General features: G+C 36.5%; 1 protein-coding gene across 1 annotated transcript in view; it reads left to right on the top strand.

Annotated features, from left to right (window-relative positions):
- COL19A1 (collagen type XIX alpha 1 chain) overlaps nt 1-19,337 on the top strand; it is a 337,557-nt gene that overhangs the window by 283,043 nt on the left and 35,177 nt on the right. The window contains exons 32-41 of the mRNA XM_063707696.1: nt 3,354-3,458; nt 3,543-3,596; nt 3,913-3,966; nt 9,126-9,179; nt 10,570-10,623; nt 13,196-13,240; nt 15,278-15,328; nt 15,419-15,463; nt 15,903-15,929; nt 19,199-19,252. Coding sequence (XP_063563766.1) covers nt 3,354-3,458; nt 3,543-3,596; nt 3,913-3,966; nt 9,126-9,179; nt 10,570-10,623; nt 13,196-13,240; nt 15,278-15,328; nt 15,419-15,463; nt 15,903-15,929; nt 19,199-19,252 — 543 coding nt within the window. The remainder of the gene's footprint in view (nt 1-3,353; nt 3,459-3,542; nt 3,597-3,912; nt 3,967-9,125; nt 9,180-10,569; nt 10,624-13,195; nt 13,241-15,277; nt 15,329-15,418; nt 15,464-15,902; nt 15,930-19,198; nt 19,253-19,337) is intronic.

Genomic DNA, 19,337 nt, shown 5'->3' on the forward strand with positions numbered 1-19,337 from the left:
GATTCTTTACAAGACAGTGGTGCTGGAAATAGCAGGATTGCCGGAGTGATATCATTTCAGAATACTTAGGGTTCTTTAAGGATGAGAAACTTGTATGCTTTAGTAGAAATGAATATACTGGTAGAATATGGGATCTCACAGAACAGATAAAAGGACCATGAATAGGCTCTGACGGGAAGTGGAACCAGGGCTCTCAGAAGTGGAACTAATTGACAATCTCGCCCGGGAATCATCCCTCTAATGAGTGTGCTCTGCCATTGCACCAATCCCTGCATCATTTCACTAAGGTTCTGAGTCCATAACGAGCAGGACATCTTGACTGATAGTCTCCACAAACTGCATACAATAGAAGAAAGGGGAGGTATGTAGTTCCCCGAACAAAATCCAAATACACTAATTTAGACTGTGGGTTGGATCTGTCAGTCCAATGTAATAACATCATGTTAAATCCTGATCTTGTTACCCTATATGTTAACACTATCTCTCTCTGCCTTGAGTCTTTAGCCAATTTGATCATCCTGCTTTCTGTTCGCAAAAATATCTTTGATTAAAGTATTAAAAAGAACTGGCATAATTACAGGCACCTTCAAAGGCCTTCTTCTAGATTAATCAGCATATCAATCCCTCTTTGAATGACTTTGTGTATTGGTTAATAATTGAAGCATCTTTATTCTTTCCATGAGAAAATCTTAAGACATTTTTCCAAGAATGTTAACAAAACTCAGTTATTTAAATTTGCCATTCTGGTAACCCTAACCCAAAGAAAATGAAGTCAGTTTCAAATGACTCTTAAAAATTATGTTTATCATAATGATTATCATTTTTTAATGTTTCACTAAAACAGTCTATTGAATAATCTATTCTAAAATGTTGCTCCATATTGATATGCCAAGGTTTTGCTCCATATTGAGATGCCATGTTTGTGTCTGCAGATAATTATCTTTTTCATACTTTTTGAACTATGGAAATCATTTTGCTTTTCTTAAATTCTCAAGTGTCTCTTTATCTTCGTAGTTTTTCAGGTGTCAGTAATAGTTCTATAAATATATATATTTAACTCCCCTGCCAACACATTACCACCTGTGAAATAATCCAGGTGGTAAAATTCATCTGGGAAACATCGCATATAACCCTAGTTCCCTTTTATATATTCAGACTCTAAGAAAGACCACCATGAAGAGAGCTTTTTCACCCAGCATTTTTTTATATACTTTAAGTTCTGGGGTACATGTGCAGAATGTGCAGGTTTGTTACATAGGTATACAAGTGCCATGGTGGTTTGCTGCACCCATCAACCCGTCATCTACATTAGGTATTTCTCCTAATGCTACCCCTCCCCTACCCCCCCAACCCCCCACAGGCCCCAGTGTGTGATGTTCCCCTCCCTGTGTTCATATGTTCTCATTGTTCAGCTCCCACTTATGAGTGAGAACATACGGTGTTTGGTTTTCTATTCTTGTGTTAGTTTGCTGAAAATGATGGTTTCCAGCTTCATCCATGTCCCTGCAAAGGACATGAACTCATCCTTTTTTATGGCTGCATAGTTTTCCATGGTGTATATGTGCCACATTTTCTTTATCCAGTCTATCATTGATGGGCTTTTGGGTTGGTTCCAAGTCTTTGCTGTTGTGAACAGTGCTGCAATAAACATACGTATGCATGTGTCTTTATAGTAGAATGATTTATAATCCTTTGGGTATATACCCAGTAATGGGATTGCTGTAACCCAGCATTTTTGAGATGATTTGCCTCATGTATTCGTCAGGGTTCTCTAGAGGGACAGAACTAATAGTATATATGTATATATGAAAGGGAGCTTATTAAGGAGAATTGACTCGTGATTACAAGGTAAAGTCCGACAATAGGCTGTCTGCAAGTCGAAGAGCAAGGAAGCCAGTAGTGGATCAGTCCAAGTCTCAAAACCTCAAAAGTAGGGAAGCTGACAGTGCAGCCTTCAGTCTGTGGCCGAAGGTCTGAGAGCCCCTGGCAAACCACTAGTGTAAGTCTGAGAGTCCAAAGCTGAAGAATTTGGAGTCTTATGTTTGAGGGCAGGAAGCGTCCAGCACAGAAGATGAAAGCCAGAAGACTCAGCAAGTCAACCCCTTCCACCTTCTGCCTGCTTTATTCTAGCCGAGCTGGCACCTGATTAGATGGTGCTCACCCAGACTGAGGGTGGGTCTGCCTCTCCCAGTCCACCAACTCAAATGTTAATCTCCTTTGGCAACACCCTCACAGATGCACCTGGGAACAATACTTTGCATCCTTCAATCCAATCAAGTTGACACTCAGTATTAACCATCACACCTTGTAAGCTTTTCAGTATCATGCAAAATTAGTGTTCCAAGGAGCCCATGTTTGAAAATCAGATTTACATTGCAATTCATTAGGTCAAAAATATTGAATTTGAATAGCCATGGGCTTTCTCGCCAGCTTCTTATCAATAGCAAACTTCACTTCTTTTTCATGTTTAAAGATTCTTCCCTTTAGGGAAAAGGATGGAAGAATGGAAACTTAAGTTGTCCTACCTTCTGTCAACTGTTAAACTATCTCCCCCACTCAGTGGCCCTTATTCTGTGCCTTTCTTGGTCATATTCTTATTCCAACAATTTATTTAAAAATAAGCCTATATAGAGCTTTTCACACACACTTTCTTTAGCTGTGTGATGAGAGTTATGTTTATCTTATGAGCTCAGGCACTTGAAGTCAAGCCTTCCCACATCAGCTAAAGGTTGCAGAGAAGGCAATGGAAAGGTAATTTCACTTAGATTTCCTATTGTCACTTGGATATGACCTAGGAGTCAAGTTTATGTCAGTCAAGTAATTATTTCTCTCGAGTGCCTCCACTGACAAAATGTTAGTAAACTGTATGTAGTTGGAGAACTAATTTTGCTCCCAAAAGAACAAATCCTTTCTTCACAATTTTTTCTGTTGTTTTTAAAATGATTTATGCTATAGGTTGTTTGAATTCTGTAATCTTGCTGGGTTTTCTAAACTTTATTACCACTCCCTTTTAAAACATTCTGCTAAACAATTGAGCCTCAGTTTTTGTTCTTGACTTATGTGTCTTTTCCTTATTTATTTGGAATTTTCTATTTAAGTGTCATTGGAGACCTGTTTTAAAAATAAAAGTTCATCAGTATCATAAACAGATATTACTGATGAGCTTTGTAAATAGTTTTTACCTCACAAAAATTAATGTTTTAAAATTGGATAAATCAAGTGTCTGAAAGCAGAATGACCTATCTATATCACTCATCTCCAGAGGTTCCAAAAAAACTTCACATCACATGAAACCTCACCTTTATAGATGGCTTTTATGACTCTCTCAGTAACCTTATCTTTATACTCATTAGAATTTCTGTGGCAACTGCCAAGCCAGTGTCCCAGGGCTGAAAAGCAACAAAGGAGAAGAAGGAGGTGCTGGTGAGCCTGGAAAGTATGATTCCATGGCTCGGAAGGTGAGAAGCCTGGCTGAATGTTTACGATCCCTGTGGGTTACATGTAGTGCATCCTCTCAGTTCTGTTCTTCCTCTGTCTTCTAGGGTGATATAGGGCCACGGGGTCCTCCAGGAATCCCAGGAAGAGAGGGACCAAAGGTAAGAAATTCTCTCCTCCACTTTCCCCTGTGGGAACCTCAATTTAGTATGAAAAAAAGAACCCAATTTGAAAATAGACAACTTTTAAAATACATACTATATATATATATATATATATATATATATATATATATATGTATATGGAGAGAGAGAGAGAGAAAAAGTGATGTAAAAGCCACTTGCAAATGTTGCCATTTATTTGTTCCCTGACCCTGTCCAAATTACATGCCCCAAATGTTCTTAGAAGAGATTTTTTTCATTTCCAAAAGATAAGAAAAATGATTGCATGTGCTAGCTGAATGTATTGTCTTTTTAGGGAAGCAAAGGAGAGCGGGGCTACCCTGGGATACCTGGGGAGAAAGGCGATGAGGTAACAGATTCTTTTCTGATTATATAGTCCTAATATTGATTCTCTTTACGTGGCTCAACAGAGTAAAAATGTTAATTTTTCTATAGCTCAGATCTGATGCTATAACCAATAAAAACAAAGACCACTTAGAGCTTTTAAAATGCTGACACATTTTAAATAACATATTTATGTTTATTACCAATGGTCCGGTTTTAGAGACAAGGAAATTAAGGCACAAAGTTAATATGTCAGTTATAATTTTTCTGTTTTCATTTAACAGATAATAATTCCAGCTCTCTCAAAATAAAAGTAAGGGAAAGGGGGAAGGGAAAATTTACTCAAAAGAATCCCAGGGTAGCTAAGAGATTTAAAGGAATAGTAGTTGGACAACCAGCCTAGCAGTAAGGGCAGCTCAAGAACCCAGCAGAGCTTCCCTGGGTACCACTAAACTCTGATTAAACTTCAGCAACCTTGGATTGTCTGTGTCTTTGTTCAGCTTTCAAATTCTTGGGAGAAAAAAAACTATCAGAAAAATCTTCTTGTTCTAGTTTACATCAGCTGCTCACCCGTTGGACTAAGGTTCCAAGTCCCATGTGCTTTTGAGATAATGGTATAATTTTCTGACTGTAAGCCATGGTGATGCTCAGGACATCATTTTTTTCTTACATAATTCACATTAACTCTTAGAAAAACCAATTAGAATGATGAATTGCTGTTAGTTTAAACAGTTTTGTTACTAATAATTCTTAATGAAAGTAAGTAAGCCATCTGGCATATATTAACCTTGATGTTATTGTGGAAAATCATAACTACATAAAGAAAATCTATTTTTCTAGGTGGAGTTATATTTTACATTACCAGAAATCATCATGTACTATTGTTTCTAATTAATATTGCTTGTAATCTAGAAAACTTTGAGGTTTGATTTTTTCCCAAGTTAAAAATTGAATACCAAATATATTCAATATTTATTTTCATCCATAAATAAAACATTATCTTCAAAATAAGTTATTGTGCTTTTGCTTACTCATGTTCCACAGAAGCTTTTACTAAAGTACAAGCACAATAACTGATTTTCATAGTCCAACAGCTTTGAACTACCTCCACCCAAAAGGTAGGCTTTAGAGGCAATTGAGAAGGTAATAACAAAAAGATCAGGAAATAATTGGAATTCAGGTTTTGTGTAAGTAACTCTAAGTTAAAGTCACTAGAAGTTAATTTTCATTGATTCTGCAGGGCAGTTTTCTCTCTTGGTGAACTGAAATCCATTGCTAATATTCCTCCACACTTTAGCGGGCTTTTTCTTCGGTACCCCTCATAAATTCTGTAACACAGTTCACAAAATTGTACGCAATTCTCATTACGTGGGGAGTTCCAGCAAGTTCAGGAGATTCTTTTCCATTGTTTCTTCACACTACGTGAATAATATGAATAAATCTGAAATAAACTATTGACTCCTTTAGGCCTTGTAGGGGGAATAAGGTGGTGCAGCTTTTTCTTTAGCAGATGGGAAATAATGAATATAATCTTGTCTTCTACTTGGTCTCAGATATTATTTGAAATTACAATTTGTTGATTTGTCAGAGTGAATAAAACTTTGACCAAAACAGGTGCATTTCCAACTGGCCAATGAACTATACCATTTCAACATACACTATGGACTTGAGATCTAATCTTATGAAATCTCAAATGTCTATTGTACTCTAAGTGGAAAAGATACAGAGGGACACCCCATCTCTTTGAAACTTCTAATTATTATGTCTTTCATCTGTTTGGAAAATGAGAGAGAGGAGTTGCCTGCTTGTTTGTTACTCTTAGAAAAGCAACATTTTCTTCCACATTTTTCACAGACATTGTTGCACAGCTCAAGGTAGCAACTTGGAAGATGCTAATAGAACACATGCTAACCTTTGATAGAGTGATTTCTTGCTTGAAATGCAGATCTTCCTATAATATTTTGGGATAATAATTGATAAATTAGACATGAAAAATATCATCAGCCAGATATTATAGCAACAGAAAATATTCTTGGTAGCAACTGAGCTAGGATTTGCAAAATGAAATATCAGAGTAGGGTAAGAACATAGCTCCAATGGTCTCCAAATATCTCTGCGATAAATTTTAATTTGTATTTTAGTTTGGCACTGTATGTTAAATTGACTGTCCTACTCTTTAATATGTATTTGTCTTCTTTAATGGCCATCTTGTCTTCTAAAATTATCTTATTGCCCTTTATGCATCCATAGTAACTTTTACTTTTACTACAGAATTTCAGCTTTTTCAGAGAAAGGCTGCTGGGAATGATTTTTTATTTATGGACTGAGGTTTATTTTAAAGTTTAATGTGGTCATCAAAGGTTAATGAATCCCAAGCTTATAAATTAGACTATCTAAAAGCTCACTCAACATCTCTGGACTGATTCAGTGTTGAGACTAAAAGTAGCAAAAAAAAGGAATACATATATACATATATTTTATGCATGTACATATAGAAAGAATTTTATGGAAATATGGGTATTTTGAGGTAAAGAAATTTATGGTATAACATTTATAATCTCCAGTCATTTAGAGGTGCCATTATCAATGAAAATTTTTTTACTTTGCATCTATAAACCTGTATACAAGTTAATGTTAGGGGAATAAAAAGAACGAGTACCACATACCGATATGTAGAGCCTGCACATGCACACATGCCCATGTATACACACATACACACACATACACATACACACACACACACAGCACTGCCAATGAGATTGATAAAATTTTGAAGAAAAATATGTCAACATTCTTTAACACCAATACACACAAGATTTGGCCCAAGACTTATGAGGAATTCTAGCATGTTCAAGTAGAATTTTTAAGCCCTTCTTCATATCATATCACATGAATAGACCTGAAGTAACACATGATGCCATTTGGCATTGAATGGACAAACCTAGAAGAACTTGGTCCTTGATCCCACTGATGCAAAGAAACTTGATCCAGCTCACAGTCCTATAGAATGCTGATAATCAATATGCAGTAATATTTCCATGGCCACATCATCTAATATTTATAAAGTATATGAAAATGCATATATCATAATAGTAAAAGGTAAAGGAATTGTATTATGACAAAGAATGGTATGGCAATCCAGAAAGAATATTTTACTCAGTAAAGGAGACTAAATCATGAAAGAATGGAATCATTCAGTCTAGCACTTGATGTATCACATGGTTATCTGAAATAACAAAAGCATATTTTAAAATAGTTTTTTCTCATTATAGAAGTGATCTCAGTCCACTATTGAAAATTGGGAAAATACAAAAAAGCACTAAAAGATAAAATTTCTCCCTATTCCCACTACCCAGGAGGGACTTCTGGCAATAGTAATGTCATGGTCCACAACCGTATTAGTCCATTTTCACACTGCTATAAAGAACTTTCCTGAGACTGGGTAATTTATAAAGGAAAGAGGTTTAATTGACCCACAGTTCCACGTGGCTGGGGAGGCCTCAGGAAACTTACAATCATGACAGAAGGTGAAGAGGAGGCAAGCACCTTTACGAGGCAGCAGGAGAGAGAGCAAAGGAGGAACTTCCAAACACTTACAAAACCATCAGATCTCCTGAGAACTTACTCACTATCATGAGAACAGCATGGGGAAAACCACCCCCATGATCCAATCACCTCCCTCCCTCTACATGTGGGGATTACAGTTTGAGATGAGATTTGGGTAGAGACTCAGAGCCAAATCATATCAACAACACCTCATCTATAAATTCCAAAACCAAAGCCTCTGAAAACCCTGGAAATGTTTCCCAAGTTTGGCTTTGTTTCCCAAGCAAATTCATTTGGCAGCCAAATCTGGCCTAACTCACACGAAGCTTGTCTATTCCACTCTGTCAGAATATCATGTTTTGCCACAGAAATATTTGTGTGTTTATTAGAGGGCACTGCTTCAGGCACCACTGCAGTGTGATATAATATTCAGTATGTATATCATGTTACCTGTGAAATGAAGTGATAATCCAGAATTCTAAAACACATCTAACACTAAAGTTTCTGATAAAACTTATCTATTTGTCGTGATAAAATAATAAAAGCCTGTATGTATCATTGCCATCTTTTAGGAAGTACATTTAAAATTGTTTAAACATTTAGACCCTGTGCTATATAAGATTTGTGACTTTATTTTTACATGTTTTCTAACTTTTTTAAAACATGATTTTAATAATTACAAAATATTTCATGTTATAAATTGTATGTAATTTATCTAACAATATTCTGTTGTTGGCAAACGTATCAAAGTAACAAAACTAATTACATAAGTTAGCTAATCTTACCATTTCTTCCTTGATATATAAATGTATCAGCATCTTAAATCCTATCCGGTATAATTAGTGCTATTCTACAAATCTAAGGAGGGAAGGGAGGGGAAATCTATTCATTATTATGCTTAAGCCATTAAATTCACCAGTGAGCCAAATTTCTTCTTATAATAAACTGACAAGCTAAAATAAATATTATATCATAAAACATATTCCATTTTACCCTAGCTGAATGGAGCTTAAGTGTAATCATCTATTTCTTCAATGGCATTCTGCCAATCTAAAATTTGTATTTCCATGTTTTACCAGTACGAGATTCTTAGATACTACTGCTGACGAAATGGCTCTATAAAATAAGAAATGCTCTATGAATCACCAGATTAAATTATGTTTGCTTCAGATTCCATGTCATGCATTTTAGCTCACCCTTCTTACTCTTTAAAACTGAGTATTCGCACATATTCTTACTTATAAGTGAGGGCTAAGCTATGAGTACGCAAAAGCATACAGAGTGATATAATGGACGTTGGAGGCCCAGAAGTGAGGAGTATAGGCGAGGAGTGAAGGATGAAAAACTACCTGTTGGGTACAGTGCACACTACTTGGGTGATGGGTGCACTAAAATCGCAGACTTCACCATTATACAATTTATCCACATAACCAAAAATCACTTGCACCCCTAAAGAAAAATTTTTATTTTTGAAATTAAAAAATTAGAATTAAAAAAGTATATTTGTATATGACAAACATTATGTTTCTCAATTAGCTAAATAAGTGTTTAATGTTCAATGGTCAAAATATTTGATTAACTAAAATGCCTTCTTCCCAATGATATAACAGATTTTATGATGGGAACTATCTTTTCCAGGGTCTTCAAGGAATTCCAGGCATTCCAGGTGCTCCAGGCCCAACTGGACCCCCTGTAAGTATTTGTTAAAACGATGGCACTCACAGCTTATATCTGCTGGTTTGATGCAAGGTGAATTAATTTTCTTCATTGCCTTTTGTTCTCTGTGCCTCTATGTAGATTGTCCAGATATTGCCTGGAAAAGTAGCCTCATCCAAGCTCTCAGATTTTCGTTTAGTATTACTTAAGGCTGCTCAGTGTCCTGGGGACTTGCCTCAGAATTCCACCAGACCAGAAAGCAGTCTGCGATTAAGCTAGTCTGTTTGAAATAGAAATTGCATATAAAAGAGCATTCTATTTTTTATTTATAATTTTTTGGCACTAACCTTTAGAAGAGATAGTCAAATGGCACCACAAACTGAGAATTTATTTTCTAAAGGAAAAAAAAGTGTGCTAAGGATTATCAGATTTCATTTATTTTTGTTTCTATGTATAAATTAAAATACCTCTATTTTAGTCAAGGCTTTCACTGCCCCTCAAACACACCATCAAAGCCTTCGTGTCTTTCACTGTCTTGTTTTCCTAGAACAGAATCTCTTTTGCTTTATACTTGCCAAACCCAATCTCTCATTCAAACAGTTTAATTCTAGAGTCATCAGATAAAATATAGTGCATGCAGTTAAATTTGAATTTCAGATAAACAAATAATTGTTTAATATAAGTTCATCCCAAATATTGTGTTTTTATTTGCTAAGTCTGGCAACCCAGCACATGCTTCAACTTCTCCACCTCATCCTTTCTTAGAGTTCCTATGCCAATAGAGTCTTTACCACACCAGTAGGAATGTAATTATATATTTTTAATGTTTTGAAATAAGGATTTTCCATGATTAAAGTTGTGTCATTTATGCTTCCGCCACAGTTATATAGAACAAACCTGGCTTTAAATTGTTCACTAAAATTAAAAACGATGAAAAAGAGTTGTGAAAGAAACCATGAAAATTATAGCTAACTCTGTTCCCAAAGGATTAAAATTAAATTTTATTTTTCAGTGGTAAAATGCAGATCATAGAACTCAATATGCACACTGTTAATTCTGCCGCCTTGAAGTATTTAAAATGTTGATCCCTACCAAAACTATAGCTCATTTAGGGAGGCATAATGTTATGTAAATTGCCATTTAAACAGCAAGACTAGATTCTTAAGTGTATCAAAAGGTTCCAATTAAGGTCATTAAATGTGGTTGACCAAGGTGAAAAAGCGACCACAAATACAAATTTTACCCTTCCAAGGGCTTATCAGCAGGATACAGCTGCTGTATCAGCCAGAAGAAATATAAGCTTCTAGGGCTTATTTAATTAGGATCAAATGACCTTCAAAATGTGTAAGTTTTAGTAACCGACTTCCAATACCCTTTGGCCATTTAATTGTTGTTTCTGTAACAAACTTAGTTTTGTGTTTTACAGGGCTTAATGGGAAGAACTGGACATCCTGGTCCCACAGGAGCAAAAGGTGAAAAGGTACAAAGGAAAAGCCTCACTTACCATCCAAACTGGGGCTTGGAGTGGGAGCAGGATGAGACTCTTCACAGAGAGAGCCATAAAATCAAGCAAAGCCTAAAAGTAGAAATGATGGCAGAAAGTAGCTATTCTTGTAGTGGATTTGGAAGAACACAGGTCCAAAGGTTATTCTAAACACGGGAGATATTTTCCTAGGAGAAAGGATAAATAGAATATTGGTGCCATAAAACAAAAGTTCAGGCTGGATTCAGGATCCCGGGCAACCATCTATGTGGAAGGATTGGGTGGGGGAGCCTCCTGGAAGGATGCAAGTAATGTGGTGTCTACCAGGGAGTTCCAGCCACAGGGGCTGTCAGTTTTCTATGACAAAATACCATAGACGGAGTGGCTTATAAACAACAAACATTTATGCATATTTCTCTCAGTTCTGGAGTGTGGGAAGTCCAAGATCAAGGTGCTGGCAGAATCGGTGTCTGACAGAGTCTGCCTTCTTGTTCATAGATGTCACCTACTAGCTGTGTCCTCACATAGTAGAAGGGTGACCAAGCTCCCTTGGGCCTCCTTTATAAGGGCACTAATCCTATTCATGAAGGCTCCACCCTCATGACCTAATCACCTCCCAAAGGCCCCACCTCCAAAAGCTCCAGACAGCAGACTGGCTCTCAGGACCAAGATTCTGGTAACCAAAGAGCTTGCAGAGACAGTCGAGAAGTTCTGTCCCTAGACGGTCATGGGGGAAATTTACTGAAGAACCAGGATAGCTTGTTTCCTGGGGAGATCAGTTATTGGACAGATGGGTTGCCATGGTCAGAAAGGAGGACCAGCATTAGATGAGTCTCAGGACACCACACAGTTTTACATGTTTACCCCATTTAGGATCTAAACTGGCTCTATTGTACTAGTCCAGGCAGATCCAGCAAGTAAGTGGAATAAGCCTAGCTATTTAGATCGGGGAAATAAGAATCAAGAGTCCACATGAGCCACTCAAGCAGCTTCCACCCACTCGTCAGGACACAAGTTCCCTGACCAACGTGGAACATAATGACATCAAGGAGCAAAGTGGAACATAATGACATCAAGGAGCAAAGGAATCCCAACACATTTTGAAGGAAACAATGACTTTATTCTAGATAGTCTCTGCACATTTTTTTCTGATTTTATCCCAAGGAGCTTGCCCAACCCCACTAGCCTTTTTTCTCTGTTCTCTATGGAAATTATTCAGTCATAGAATTGCCTTTGAAGTTAATGGGAATTCCACACTGAGATGAGCTTTGGGGCACAAATGAGAGTGAATATATGACTTTTAATTGTGCCGGGGGAAAAAAAAGACTTTTCAATAGGCACATATTTTTTCCTTGTTTGTTGACTCATTAGAACTATGACATAATTCTTTGAAGGACACTGCCAGTTGTCAGCAGAATGTGACATGTCTTAGAGAGATAGCCACCATCAAAGCAGTTTGGGAAAAGAAACAATATGCTTGTTCTTTGTTGTATATTCTCAGGCAGAAGCATTGCAAGAAAAACTTTACAGTTTATTTTTATTGATAAACATATGAACAAAAGATTTTATGATACTTTCGTTACAAAAAATGGCAGGGTATTGGAAAGAAGTCCTTGATTACATTTATGGGAATGGACTAAAATCCCTCAAAATTCTTGGACATTGTGAGTAGAAATTTTACTCTATCTGAATTCTTTTTTAATTAACCATGTCTTGCCATTTCCCCTGCTATAGAGGGACTTAAGAGATTTTATGAGGCTATTATTCTAAGAGAAAAGCAGAGTTATAGGAAGAACTGCTGAGAGACACCAGAGGGACTTCAATAGCTCTGCTTATTATGGACCGATAAACATCTATGGTTTGTAAAAATAAAAGTGAAATACATTTTTCAACTTTCAACTTGAATTCATTTTCACAAATTCTATTTTCAGTCTGCTTCTCCTGTAGGACTAAGACTGTTTAAATTGTAGCGACCATTTGCTTTAAACAGTGCTATACCACAGTTGCTTCTGCTCAGGAAGACGTGTCTGACTTGGGTGTGAAGTCAGATATTAACGTAGGAAATGGAAGATGAAGTTTCCCTCCTGCAGACACAACACAGGTTGTGATTTTTTTACTTTAGTCAAATTATGTGGATGTCCCCTCTGGTTCCCAAAAGATGAAGGTGGTAGAAATGAGGCTCAAAGTGAGGGCTGACTCAGAGCCACAATCCCAGAGCCCACTGCCTGCTTGTAGGAGAGTTCCACATTGGTTGAGTTCGTCCAGCTGCACTGGAAGTCCAGGACATGAGCACCTGGGTTGTCCGGCTCCATCTAAAAATAAGCTTCATTTCCAGAGCTCACACAGTGAGAATCTGAATGGGTATGGGAAAAGGCCTTTACCTGTCCTGCGGTCTAGAAATGTATTTCCTGGGTAAAGGAGAGCCCAGCTGAATAAGACTACAAGGCTGAAACAACATGGCAAGTCATATCGATTTCAGAAGACGGCTCTGTGATTAATTTCAGAAGATAGTTTGTAAACCTGGGGTAGAAACGTCTACGCCGCTGATATGTCTGTATATCCCTTGCAGGGCAGCGACGGACCCCCTGGGAAACCCGGACCACCTGGACCACCTGTGAGTTGTTCTAGGCTTAAAATTTAAAATTCATGTGTTTACTTAAGACTTTTATAACTCAGAGGTAAGACTACGTTTAGATGTTTTCAAAGATAAAAGTCTTCTGAATTTCGTGTATAAATATAAATGATAGCCAATGTAGCTTTAAAGAGACCTGATTTGTTCTCCCTTTGGTTCAGCCTCAATGTGCAATGCTCAGATTGGCATACTGCGGGTCTCCCCATCTTGGATTTAGGAATCTGGGTTTGTGCTCCGACTCTCCACTTCCTGGCTCGGGGCCCCTGGGAAAGTCATTTAACCTTAATGTGCTTCATTCACAGAAAAGAGAAGGGCCAGAAAAATAGATCCTTTCCGCTGATGCGAGTTGGTAGAAAATCTATTATGCTATATGTGTTCATTCCCATTCATGATGTCTGAGATGCAAGGAAACTCTATTTATGTAGCTCTTAGTGAACAAAAAGTACAAGAGGCATCGATGTTTTCATTATTGTGATTGAGACAGATGCACGCTCGGTCAGGGAAACGGTGGAGAGGAGAGGAGCCTCTCTCCGTGGCAAGTCTGCCCTCATGTGGGGCCACGCTCGAATCGCAGCCGAGCCGAGCTGAGATATCACGCAAAACACCCTTTTCTACACCACCTCACAGGAATACTTTAAGAAACCAAACTCACCATAGAAAGGGCAGAATTGACCGTGACTTTCCGAAGACAATGAGGATTATTATCAGTCTGCGTGCAGTTGCATGCTTTGTACACGTAAATGAAGAGATTAGCACTCTATTTCCTAAACTTGTTTCCTATATCTGTTCATCTGTGTTACTGACCTTTTCCCTTGACAAGAAAGCAGGACGGAAAGTATTTAGGGTTCAAATCCTAAAATTCACTCCTTCCTCCGTGGGCAGAACAGCAAATATAACATGAGTTCATGAAAGGGACCTATAATTTTATAATGCACTTAAGATGTCTTTGTCTTCCCTCTGAATTCTCCAAAACCATCCATCCTTCAAAACACAGATTAAATGTTTTTTTCCCTGGGAAGCCTCCTTTGGAAATCCCAGATGAAAATATCCTTTGTCTCTCCAGGACGTAGCACACTAAAATATGGTAGACATTCCGTCGCTGTCAGATAAATGAGTTAAATAATAAAGTAATAAATGGATGGAGCGTTTTTCTTCCATCACTAGTGTTTGGAAGATGCATGCAAATTGTCTTCACAGAACACTATTGGCCACCATCATACAGAAACAATGAAACAGTGACTTCTTCAACTCTGCAACTGATATGTGAAAACTGCAGAAAGGAAAAGGCAGATTTGACTATTGATTCCATACAAATGTTTAAAAAGAAAGACAAAAGATCCTAACTAAAATTTTTATATGGAAATTTTTCCTAAATGCTAAAATGTATGATTTTTTTTAACTGTAGAATAAGTTCTCCTTTAAGTGTTGGTTACTCTAGGACATGTCAACTTTTTTCAAGATGTTCTTATTCTCTTTTATCCTAAAGAATTTATTTTTGTAGAAACATCCACACAGGGTTGTGGATAATGTCATCTCCCCATTTACCTTAATTTTCTATTTGGTATGAAAAGACTGTGGAAAAAAATTACTTTTCAGTAGCCAAATTGTTCCCTATTCACATCTTCATCAGCACTATGGCATTATAGCCTGCAGGTTAGCAGGCTGTAAACAGTTAGTATAAACTGGCAATTCAGAAACTGAATTTTAAAGAGCAAATATTTTCCTCCAAATGCATTAGTGTCTCATCTGTCAAACCTGAACATTAATTAAACCCCAACTGAAAGTATCCGTGTGCTTCAGGTGTAGCTCACACTCCCTTTTCATTTCCCTGCATTTGCTTTGGAAAAGCTAAAAATTAAAATGTATTATTTTACTTAGAGTATTAAATTCCCTTTGTAAAATAGAATAGAAAAAAGTAAAAAATAGAATAGGAATAGTATCATTTGGTAAAATGATAAAATGTAGAGATGCAAAGTATTAACTTCCAAGAATAATTCTGTATCTCACCTCTTTCCTAAGGGTATTCCATTTAATGAAGGAAACGGCATGAGCAGTTTATATAAAATTAAGGTACTTATATTTGTAATTATTTAAAATCCAGTTATAGACTGCTGTAAATTCTTCTCATCTTTCTCTTTTTCTTTTCATTTTCTTTTGAAGGGAGGTGTGAATGTTCCCAGTTACCCAGGGCCACCCGGTCCTCCTGTAAGTACAGTTGTTTATCATCAAACATACTTTAGCTGAACAACCACAATGAAAAACAAACAATAAAAACCTCTTAAGTTCACTGAAAAATGCATGTTATGAATACAGCCAAATTTTACAGCAGAAGGAAATAAGTAAAACCAATTATAATAAAATTGAGAAAATGTATGCAGCCAAAATAATGGAAAATAGCATTTTTCATGGTGGTGTCACTTTTTTCATTGCAAATCTAAGAACTAAGTCAATGTCCAAGCAATCATTTTTATGAAATTTCCATCAAGTTATATTTATTCATCTTATTCTTCAAATTCAAACTGTAATTAAAGCAAAACTTGCTAATATTCGTATGTGTATTAAAGCAAATTGGACAACAGTGTTTCTTATTCTGTAACTGCTTTGGTCATTATTTGAAAAATGACTTTCCATGTTTCTCTTACAGGGCCCAAAAGGCGATCCTGGCCCAGTGGTATGAATGTTCCCATGTTTTGTGTCATTTAGAATATTGGTCTTTGTTAAATTTTGAAAGAAAAGCATCGGGCAAAATGGCCTGCCTTCTTAGGTGTTCATCAATTAACATGCTGGTGGTGACAAGCAGGCCACAATAGAAATGCCAGCAATATGTTCTCTATTTCTGAGATGCATTAGTCCTGATGTTGTCACTGCCCTTGAGGTTTGTCTCTTTCCATCAGTGTGTTTTTAAAATCATTCTGTGATGGAGGAAGACACATATAAAGCTCTGATAAATGGGACACTTTCTTCTAATAGCCCTCTTCTGATAATTGATTCAATTTTAAGTAGATTGTGGAAGAGAAATACTTACTGGAAAGAAATCCCTTAATATATCTGCCATCTCCCCAACAAAAAAAGGAACTGTTTATTTGCTTTAAACGTCTTAGGCAATTCTTTTGCAGGAGATATGTTTTGTCATAAGGCTGCTTATTAGGAGGAATGTATCAGGAGGTTATGCTCAGCATGGAAGGAGATCATATCCTCCAGCCGCCTAAAGGACAATAATTGTTCTCAGCATCTTTCTGAACCATGGAGCCTCTAAAAGTTCTGCCAAATTCAATTAGATGCCCTTTATTGTTGGGCATTTTCTCCTGTCATGTCTTCTTCAAGCATATCCTTCATGTTTCATTTGTATATATTTTAACCTTTGGGTATATACTTGAAACTCAAATGTACCTAAAGCTGAAATAAATTTTCAAACCACTTTCCATTGCCATGTGAAAAAAAATTTAAAGCGTTTTCATTATAGTACAGTTTGTTAAAACTCAATGAATAAATTTTAAACCAGCAAAGGGACAAGTCATAACAAGTAATGTTTTTATGTCTAAAAATGTATTTTAAAGAGATGCATTAAAGAGCTGTTTGATTTTGTTATTGGGCAGTATATATTAAAAGCCAAATTGTTGTCCCCTGAAAGCATTGTTTCAACTAGTTAGGATCATATTCTGTAATTCAGTTTCCTTTGTTTTACTATTCATTCACCCTGTCTACCCTATCTTTGCCTGAAACCAACTATACGCTTCATTCTAATTTTAATTTTCTTACATCTTGTTGATAAAAATTTCCTCCTGGTCTCTCCCTCTCATACTCATATACACAAAACAGCTTCTCTGAATCATTTAAAAGCACCTAGGCTTCTCACTGAGTTTTTGGGAACATTCTTTGAAGTTCTTGCATTAATAACTGCGGATTAAGATAAGAACTTTCTAAGTATTATAATAAAGGATAAATTATAATTTACTGGCATTGAAAAGGGGCTGGCAACAAAAATGTAGACCTATTTGAGTAGAATTTGAAGAGATTAGTCTTCAAATTTCTTAGCTACAACAAAGGATGAAGCATAAAAACTGATTGAAGTGTGTTCCTTGCTTTTAGAGATGTGAATTAAGTGAGTGAAGCACAGAAACAGAAAAATGCAATCATGAAATTAAATACACATTTAGTGTACACATTCAGCCTCATCCTGGACGAAACTTTGAAGTTACTCTTTTGGGTTCTCTGTCAGCACCACCCTGCAACTCTCATCATCTCCCACCAGCTGTCCTGTAGGGAAAAATAATAGTTCCTGCCATAGAAATAATCCAGGAATGATAGAATTGTAGATCACAGAGGAAAAACTTGAGAAGTCTTTTTGAGGTTGGAAATTTACTCTTCCAACATTCTTCAAATCCCATGACAATAGACCTGCCTCACTATTTCTAATCTTCTCCATAAACCTTTCTAGAGGAATATTACCCTTAATTGAATTTATTATCTTCTGAGGTGCTCCATTTCATTCCTTTGGTATTCAGTTTATAAGTGATGTTTAATTAAATATTTAATTATTAACTACTTTCAAACAAATGTTGATTGATTGAGCACCTCTGTCTTAAGGACTGTTGAGAATGTAAACAAGGAGAATCAGAGTGTGTTTCCTTTGTCAGCAACCTAGGGCCTCTTATACAGAACTTTATGCAGAACAGAATCTGAACTTTTTTTTTTGATCAGTTGTCAAGTTACATATTAGGGGGCATTTTAAAAGATTTCTGAAACATAGAAAACATATCAATTCATGTGCTCACTCACTAAGTATTCTGTAATAAGGGCAATGTTATAAATAATAATGAAGTTATATCCCTGGTAATATTTTTGAAGCAGATTAGAGTTATGTATGTGAAAATACACTTACAGAGAATACAATTTGAAAGCTCCTGTTTCTTTGTGATTATGTCTAAAGCATCCAGTATCCTAAGAAAATATTTGCAGTGAACATTAATTTATTAACAAGAAGGCATCAAACAACTCCCCACTTTATCTCTTTTTTAACTTAAAGCCCTAATGCAAGCTTGTCCAACCCATGGCCCATGGGCTGCATGCAGCTCAGGAAAGCTTTGAATATGGCCAACACAAATTTGTAAACTTTCTTAAAACATTAGGAGATCTTTTTGTGTGTGATTATTTTAGCTCATCAGCTATCGTTAGTGTTAGTGTATTTTATTGGAAGACAATTCTTTTTCTTCCAATGTGGCCCAGGGAAGCCAAAATATTGAACACCCCTTCCCTAATGCTTTTTTTGTTCAGAGTTAGCAACTTCCTTCACCACAGCTTTTCCCAGAGTGTTTCTTGAGGATCTACAGGCTCCAGTTAGCCTGGGACCATACACTAGAAAATGTAAAGATTTTTTAAAATAGAAAACACTAATCTACCCCCTTCCAGTGACTCATCAACTTGAGCAATAACTTTTAGTGTTATTGGAGATAATGATCCTGGGGTCAACTTCTTAAGCATTCACAATTCTTGTCCAGCTGCAGAGAATACTTAAAGATGATAAACACTGCTTTGAGTGCTCCATCTTCATCTACTCTTAAACAGTTTATTCTTATTCTCTGAAAATCTAGCAGCACCAGGTAGCTCACAAATTGGCAAACTTTATTAAAGCCCCATCTTTTATTCTAGTTCTTATTGAAATTAGAGTTATCACTGAGTAGAGGGATTCATTCTGATTGATTCTCAGAATGATTAATCAGAAAGTATACCTCTCTGGAGAATAGCTTTTATTCTCAAACTATTTTCAAACACCAAATGCAATAATACATTGCTTAAAAATAGGGCATATCATTTCCTTGCTAAATTACACATCAATGTTTGGGGTGGGAAGGTTAAGCAAAAAATATCTTTGCTTTGGAAACCAATGCTTAAAAACATTTTGATCATTGCTCCTGCATTTCTTATGTTCATATTTAACAGGGAGAGCCTGGTGCAATGGGGTTGCCAGGATTAGAAGGATTTCCAGGTGTAAAGGTAAGCACAGAAGTTAGAAATGTGTTCATTTATTCAACATTCAAAATTGTTTACTGAGCACCTAATGTGCCAAAAACTGTTTTAG

Source organism: Gorilla gorilla, chromosome 5, assembly GCF_029281585.2.
Source record: "Gorilla gorilla gorilla isolate KB3781 chromosome 5, NHGRI_mGorGor1-v2.1_pri, whole genome shotgun sequence".
NCBI lineage: Eukaryota > Metazoa > Chordata > Mammalia > Primates > Hominidae > Gorilla > Gorilla gorilla.